Source organism: Bos javanicus, chromosome 14, assembly GCF_032452875.1.
Source record: "Bos javanicus breed banteng chromosome 14, ARS-OSU_banteng_1.0, whole genome shotgun sequence".
Classification (NCBI taxonomy): Eukaryota; Metazoa; Chordata; class Mammalia; order Artiodactyla; family Bovidae; genus Bos; species Bos javanicus.
Window position 1 is genome coordinate 28256136 of NC_083881.1, and position 8679 is coordinate 28264814.

Genomic DNA, 8679 nt, shown 5'->3' on the forward strand with positions numbered 1-8679 from the left:
AAACTTGATTCCTTTCCAGTCAATTTGGACAAGGTCCAGTGAGCCAGGTCCTCAAGGACATGATGCAATGAAAACAATTCAGGAAAATAAATAATATGGGAAAGACATAACACAGAGGCAGGAGATAATTTTATTTCATCTTCTATTTAGATGTTACTTTTAAAAAGCAACCAAAATGAGGGCTTCGCTGGTGGCTCAGTGGTAAAGAATCCACCTGCCCTTTTTTGAGTACTTACTATGTGTCATAAATTGTTTTGGAGCTGAGGATGTAAAATGAATAAGATAAAGCAGCTGATCTTAACACAAATTTGTATTTTATACAAATTAGGTAAAACAGACAAGAAAGTAAATGATTATAACATAGCATGTGCTATAACATAAGCATGTACAAAGCCTCAAGTACATACAAAGCAAAAATTCTATAGAAAGGAGGCATCAATTTTCAAAGCCTTCAGCCTAAGAATGATGAACTCATTCCAAAATACTTAAAATCAGCTCCTATTAATAAAAAAAAAAAAAAAAAAAAGAATCCACCTGCCAGTGCAGGAGACCTGGGTTTGATCCCTGGTCCAGGAAGATCCCACATGCTGCAGAGCTACTAAGCCCGTGTGCTGCAACTATCGAGCCTGTGCTCTAAAGCATGGGAGCTGAAACTACTGAGCCCTTGCCCTGCAGCTACTGAAGCCTGAGCGCCCTAGAGCCCGTGCTCCAGAACAAGAGAAGCCATCACAGTGAGAAGCCCACACACTGCAACTGGAGAGTGGCCCCTGCTTCCCAAAATAGAGAAAAGCCCACACAATAATAAAGACCCAGCACAGCCAAAAATAAACAAATAAATAAAATTATTTTCTTAATGCGACCAAAATGAAATCTGTAAATCATACACTTTTAATTGTTAGCTACTATACATGTTTAATGTACCATTTGAACTATACTTATCATGGAAACTGAGATTGTTTCTTCATATTTAGTAGCAAGTGAGTAAATATCAGGACACCTAGGTAGCCATCTGACAAACAAAGGAAATAGGCAGGCTCTTATTTGCTTCCTAAGTTCAAACTAAAGCCCAGTAGATCGACAACCCCAACATAAAAAATGAAGCCATAAATTACTAGAGAAAATTTTGCAGAAGAGCTTATGAAACTAGAAGCAATCACAGAACAATGAAATCAATATATTTGATGACATAAAAACTTTAAAATTCTGTACAGAAAGAAAATAGCACTAACAATGTCAAAAGACGGAAACTAGGCCAACAGCCTATTTTCTTTAATACAAGAAGATATTTTATGAATAAGATGTTTTGTATTTTATGTAAGCAAAGTGGAATAAAACAAATAGCAAAACAAGCAGTTAATTAGAAGGGAATTTTAAAATGTTAACTATATGAAAGATGATTAACCTCATTTATAATTAAACAAATTATAATTAAACATATTATAATAATAATGGGAAACAGTTAATCGCCTAGCAGGTTGACACACAGATCATAAAGTATGATGACACAGCGGGTGATAATATGAGGAAAGACACCACTATGTAATATAGAAGTGATAAAATAATGGAAACACTTTGGAGGACAACTGGTTTATTTATCAACATTGAGAATGCACACAGTACATCAGCTGTTCAAGTTCTGAACTTATCTTGTAAGGATTTTCCTATTTTTATACAAAGACAGACACATACTATCAGACTCAGTTGGTGACGGAAGAAGCCCCATTTGTCTCGGTTTCTGTCTTTTGTGAACTGCCAAGCAAACTGTAGGAAGTCAAAAAGTAATCACTGAATGTAGAAATGAACAGCATGTGCATGACAGCACTGCCAATGTCTGACGACAAATCCTATGTCCAATACAGGAGACTGGTTAATACATTTTAATAGAATAAATTGAGACAATGAAACAGTACACAGCCCCAAAAAGAATAATATACATGTTGAAATAGGGTGATCTGTAAGATCAGTTCAGTTGCTCAGTCATGTCCAACTCTTTGCGACCCCATGGACTGCAGCACGCCAGGCCTCCCTGTCCATCACCAACTCCTGGAGTTTACTCAAACTCATTCCACTAAGTCAGTGATGGCATCCAACCATCTCATCCTCTCTCATCCCCTTCTCCTCCCACCTTCAATCTTTCCCAGCATCAGGGTCTTTTTTCAAATGTCAGCTTTTCACATCAGGTGGCCAAAGTATTGGAGTTTCAGCTTCAACATCAGTCCTTCAAATGAATATTCAGGACTGATTTCCTTTAGGATGGACTGGTTGGATCTCCTTGCAGTCCAAGGCATTCTCAAGAGTCTTCTCCAACACCACAGTACAAAAGCATCAATTCTTCGGTGCTCAGCTTTCTTTATAGTCCAACTCTCACATCCATACATGACTACTGGAAAAACCAGAGCCTTGACTAGACGGACCTTTGTTGGCAAAGTAATGTCTCTGCTTTTTAAGTTAGGTTAAAAAGGCAAAATGTAAAACACATACATATGCTTGAAAAGTGTTAGTCACTCCGTTGTATCCAACTCGTTGTGACCACATGGACTGTAGCTCACTAGGTTGCTCCCTCTGTCCATGGGATTTTCCAAGAAGAATACTGGAGTGGGTAGTCATTCCCTTTTCCAGAGGATCTTCCTGACCCAGGGATCGAACCCAGGACTCTTTTGTCTTCTGCATTGCCAGGTGGGTTCTTTACCACTAGGGCCACCTGGGAAGCCTACATATGCTTGTGGACTGTATTCTACCTGGACAGGTAAGAGGTAGGTAAACACAAATGCGACTGGGTAGATGGTTTGTAAACTAAGGTCTGGGGTGAGGGATTTTGTGCTTTAGAAAGTTACTTTTAGGAACTTATTTTGCATTGCTTACTCTTTGTGGATTAAAATAAAAGCATCTGTACTTATTGTACTTTTTCAATTAAAAATTAGTTATCAACAGCAAAAATCCCCATACTGAGACCTCTGGGACGCTGCACTGTAACACTTCTCTGCCTCCCAGCTCGCTGTGGGTGAGCTAGCAGCTTGGAGAAAGGGCTCCATCAAGTTCAGCTGCTGAGCGGTCACCGCGCTGGGTACGTCCTGTTCTGTTAAACCAGTCAATGATCAGACCTGGAAACCAGCCATCTCTGGACACCTTTTACCCGTTACTTAACAAATGCGGATGCTAAGTCCAAAGTGACACAACTCAAGGTCGCACCCCTCTTTCTGATTTCTGTCTTCCCACCACCCTGCTCTCAACCCGGTGTATCACACCTGGAAACACAAAGGAGAAGCCTCATCCCGACCCTTCCGCTGAAGATACTCTGCACCGCTTTAATGCCTTGACTTGAGTATTACTATTACCAATACTCTTTTGCTAGAATTTGGCTTCAGATTTTCAGTTTTCCTGGCAATTTCATTTCTCCCACACGTCGAGTTATCTGCTGAGATGAAATAAATTTAGGCTTCCCACATCTCAGAGGTCATTATCTTTTATCTCTGCTGCTCTGCCGCGGAGAGTAAGGCATTTCCGAAAAACTTTATAGGTTCGGGAGACTCATCCAAGAGCAGAATTTCACTGCTTGGGGTCAAATAGGCCCTCACCCCAGAGGGCGCCAACTCTTTTAGAGGTTTCCCGTTTCCACGACCCTGGAGAAACTGGAAGGACCAGCGCGGGATTTCTCAGGACACCCGCTGTCACCGCCCGGTGCGCCCCGGGAGCGTCCGGGCCGAGGTTACACGGCCCTCGCAGCCCCCGGCTCCCGGCACGGGTCCCGGCGAGGGATCGGTCTGGGTCCCGGCCCAGCCTAGGCTTCCCGGCGCGTCACCCGGATGGGGCTCGGCGGGAAGGTCCCCTTACCCGCCAGGCCAGGTCCAGATCGAAGTCCCGGGCGCGCAGGAACCGCAGCAGGAAGGCGTCGCTGAGCAGCCACCCGGCCAGCGGAGCGCCCGCCGCCCCGGCCCGGCGCCGCAGCTCGGCCAGGCTGGGCTGCAGCAGCGGCGAGTGGTCGGGCAGCGCGCTGAGTTGCAGCCCCGCCGGCCCCGGCCGCGCCTCCGCCATGCCCGCCGCCCTCTCCTGCGGTGGTCCGGGGAGCCAAGGAGAGCGCCCGCGGGCCTCCTGCCCCTCCTCCGCGGACGGCCTGCCACGCCCGGAGGGGTGCGCCCAGCGGTCTCTTAGAGCGAACCACGTGGTGCCCTGCGGGGCTCAGGGCTCTGCAAGCCCCAGGTAGTATCCCCGGCCTTCCCAGAAAGGAAGTCACTGGTGCTCAGCGTCAAGAAGATGACATAGTGTGTTTGCCTCCGCTGATGGTGATCGGTGGCGATGTTTTAAAACTAGTCAGCTAGAGAACTTTATTTTTTCCATTTTCTTCCTTCTTTCCCTCCGCCCCACCCCCCATCTACCTTTCTCTCCCTTCCGTCCTTCCTTTCCTTTTTCTTTCTTCCTTCCTCCCTTCTTCCCTCCATTATTCCTTCCTTCTTTCTTCTCTCACTCCCTCCCTCCCTTCCTTCCGTCTTACAATCCTACCTTGTCCTAGAGCTGGAAGGAGCCTTAGAACCACCACTTCGCGTCTCAGTGGCGGGCTCGCAGAGGAGTCCTTCTCCCTACCCTTCTATTAATGCTTCTCACTGACTCCTCACCTCAACCTGTGTTTCATCGTGCGTGCGTGCTAAAGGGGTTTCAGTAGTGTCAGACTCTTTCGACCCCACGGACTGTAGCCCCCCAGGCTCCTCTGTCCATGGGAATTCTCCAGGCAAGAATACTGGAGTGGGCGGTCATTTCCTTCTCCAAGGTGTGTTGTTGAATCAGTAGTTTCCAAAATACACATCCCCAAAGGGCACCTTAACTGACTCACTGCTCCTCCCCTTCCTCCCATTTCAGGCAAAGTCTTCTGAGTTCTTTGGTGGCTTACTCTGTTAGTGATATACAGCAATAAATGACTGTCCTTTTTCAGTCACTAAGTTGTGTCCGACTCTGAGCGCCATGGAGTGCAGCACACCAGTCTTCCCTGTCCTCCACTATCTCCCGGAGTTTACCCAAATTCATGTCCATTGAGTTGGTGATGCTATCTAACCATCTTACCCTGTGCTTCCCCCTTCTTTTGCCTTCAGTCTTTTCCAGCATCAAGATCTTTTCCAGTGAGTTGGCTCTTCACATTATGTAGCCAAAGTATTGGAGCTTCAACTTCAGCATCAGTGCTTCCATAGAATATTCAAGGTTGATTTTCTTTAGGATGGGCTTATTTGATCTCTTTGCAGTCCAAGGGACTCTGAGTCTTTTCCAGCACTACAATTTGAAAGCATCAATTCTTCAGCCTTCTTTATGGTCGAACTCTCACATACGTACATGACTACTGAAAAAACCATAGCTTAGACTATACAGACCTTTGTGGGCAAAGTGATGTCTCTGATTTTTAATAATCAAGGACTAGAAAGTGCCAAGGAAAATCTTTGTAAACACTACATACTTCCTGTGTTATGCTCCATTATCATGTCTGGTCACTCAACAGAGTCCAAAGTCCTCACATGACCTCATCTAAGTGATCCCTCTTTATGAAGATGGAGCAGGGAAGTGATGCGGAAACCAGAAAGGCCATTAAATTGGTCTTTCCTTGATCTTTGTCTTTTGCAACTATCCCAGAACTGACCCGTCTCCCTGAGGGAGAACTCATGAGTTGAATTTTTATTGAATATATACTATGTGACAGATAAATACTAAAATCTCACAAACAAATAAAACCAAATCTTTGCCTTTATGATGTCCAATGGGAGGTGAGAGAGACTGCCATTTCATTCATGAAAAAAATTAGTTATTGAGCACCTTCTGTGTCCAGATCTTGTTCCAGGTACTGAGGGTCCATTCTCAAACAAAACAGATACAACCCTCATCTTGGGGGCTTTGATTTTTGTGGAGGGAGATTAGACGAGGAATGAGATAAATAAGCAGTAAAACAGAGTCAGGGAGGTGGTGATAAGCGTTTTGGGGAAACATAAAGCCCTGAAGGAGGGTTGAACCCACAGTGATGTTTGAATAACACCTGCAAGAGGGGAGGAAGTTGGACCAGAGGTCCCTGAGATGCAGATGGGGGCCAGGCTTGGGAAGTCAGTGAAGTAAATAATCAAAATTCAGTGAGTAAGCTATGGTAAATGAGGGCTGGAGGTGCCAAGCTTTGATTTTCATTTAGAGTGAGATAGAAAGCTATTGGAGGAGAGGTTTACCATTCAATGTGAAAACTGTCATGAAAGGGTTAGAGAGAAAGTACCATAGAGAACACAGAGGAGGGCTTCCTGACCCTGCTTAGGGTATCTGGGAAGGCTTCATAAAGAGAGGGTCTTTGCTTAGCCTTAATGGAGGCATTGGGAAGGTTTGCCAGGTGAGAGAAAGAGGTGGAATCTGGAAGTTAAGTACTAGTCCAAAGGGGTAGACTTTGCAGAGCCTTACTTGGAACTCTGAATAATGAAAAATCCAAAGGAAGCCAGTTTTCTCTGGGAGCTTAAAGAGTTTAAAAGTAAGCGAACAAGATAGTGTACACATGGAATATTTTCTTCTCTTCCAATTAAAAAAAATACATTCTTTTAGTTGTTTCTAGTAATTAGCATCTGCTGTTTTGAAATAGGGCAGAAAGTTCATTCAGAGGGACTTCCCTAGTGGTCTAGGGGTTAAAAGATGCCATGCGCCCAGTGCAGGGTGTATGGGATCCATCCTTGGTCAGGAACTAAGGTCCCTAAAGCCATGTGGCACTGCAAAAAAAATTCACCAAGAGATCATGGACATAGCTATAGTATCATAGCTGTAGCATCCGTTTTTGAAACTGAGCTTTGTGGTGTATGGAGTCTGATTTGGCTAGGTTTGTATTTGTAGAACTCTCATAGGAAAAACCCAAAAGAATTTTTATTGACTAATGTTGATGGATAACCATTAAATTTGGTGAAAGTGGAAGCAACATGGAGCCCAGGTGACCAAGAGACATGGTTCCTAATAACCCAGAGGTACAGACGTAGTGGAGCATCTCTGTGGTCAAAATATGAAACAATTCCAGCACCTGCAGTTAGTGCCTTTGAAGAAAAACTAAGAGAGAAAAGAAAAGAAATGTGGAGGAGTAGTGGAGTAGACAATGGCACCCCACTCCAGTACTCTTGCCTGGAAAATCCCATGGATGGAGGAGCTGGGAAGGCTGGAGTCCATGGGGTCGCTGAGGGTCAGACACGACTGAGCGACTTCCCTTTCAGTTTTCACTTTTATACATTGGAGAAGGAAATGGCAACCCACTCCAGTGTTCTTGCCTGGAGAATCCCAGGGATGGGGGAGCCTGGTGGACTGCCGTCTATGGGGTCGCACAGAGTCAGACATGACTGAAGTGACTTAGCAGCAGCAGCAGCAGCAGCAGCAGCAGTGGAGTAGACTCCTACAGAAAAATTTGCTTACTTTTTGCTAAGTAATGCAGACCACCCAGCTGTGTTTCGACCATGTATCTTAGATCCGAAGAAACATTTTAGAATTTTGCCACAAATTTTCTGTCAGTTACTCACTCTTTATTTTGAAATGGTTTCACTTTTGCTTTGCTCCTATGTTACTCTGGTGAGCTTACCGCACATGCATCCAGGCCTCCTATATAAAGATTCCAGAAGTGTTTCTGGAACTAGTGGCATGAGAAAATAAAAACAAACATGGAGGGAAAAGCCAGTTATTATGTGTACAACTAACTCACAATTCACTCTGAAATTATTTAGCAACTATTTATTTACATGTAATAATTCATAAGTATACCAATGAATTTATTTTATTTTCAGTTTCACAAAAAAGAGATAAATACTATTTATTATCACTGTTAAGAGATAACCTTCAGGACTTTCCTGGTGGTGCAGTGGATAAGAATCTACATGGCAATCCAGGGGACATGGGTTCAATCCCTGGTTTGGGAAGATCCTACATGCCACAGAGCAACTAAGCCCATACACCACAACTATTAAAGCCCGCACACTCTAGAGCCCGTGTTCCTCAACAAGAGAAGCTGTAGCAATGAGAAGCCTGTGCACCATAACAAAGAGTAGCCCCACTCGCCACAAGTAGAGAAAACCCGCACAAAAACAACGAAAACCCAGCACAGCCATAAATAAATAAAGATAGCTTTCAAAAGGGGGTAAAATTATGACTCTCATACAGATACGAAGTTTTTATTTGACTTAGAAGCAGAGAACCAGACAGAGACAAATCAAACTCAAAGGACAAATCAAAACAGCACACAATTATATGGAGTGAAGGGTATGGAAATGGGTTGGGAAGATCCCCTGGAGAAGGAAATGGCAACCCACTCCAGTATTCTTGCCTGGAGAATCCCATGGACAGAGGAGCCTGGCAGGCTACAGTCCATGGGGTTGCAGAGTCAGACAGTACTAAGCAGCTGAGCACATGTGTACATGCAAAGTTTGGGGACAAAACTAACTTCTTCCACCATGAGAGCAGGAGACCAGTTGAAACTGTACCAGGTAGGGCAGCATTTGCGTGCTCTTAAACGAGAGTTGCCATTGCCACCAAAGAGCTATAATTTACCATGTTGAGAAATAACCTAGATAGAATCAGAATCAGATAATCCAGAGGGAGTGCTCTAGAGTCGACACAATGCATAGTTCTCCTCTGACACACAATTTGATCCTATATCACTTGGAATGATGTAAACTCATTTTATTATTAATGCTTATTGAAGCATAG

The 8679-nt window shown here is 44.2% G+C and overlaps 1 protein-coding gene across 2 annotated transcripts in view; it reads right to left on the bottom strand.

The window, feature by feature from the left end:
• The window catches only part of TTPA (alpha tocopherol transfer protein), a 30193-nt gene extending 25821 nt beyond the window's left edge, over positions 1-4372 (bottom strand). The window contains exon 1 of one of the 2 annotated variants that reach the window (XM_061438839.1): positions 3832-4372. In XM_061438839.1, the coding sequence (XP_061294823.1) occupies positions 3832-4032 (201 nt within the window). In that variant the 5' untranslated portion in view covers positions 4033-4372. The remainder of the gene's footprint in view (positions 1-3831) is intronic. The other variant, XM_061438838.1, reaches the window with a different exon arrangement.
• Positions 4373-8679: the final 4307 nt, after the last annotated feature.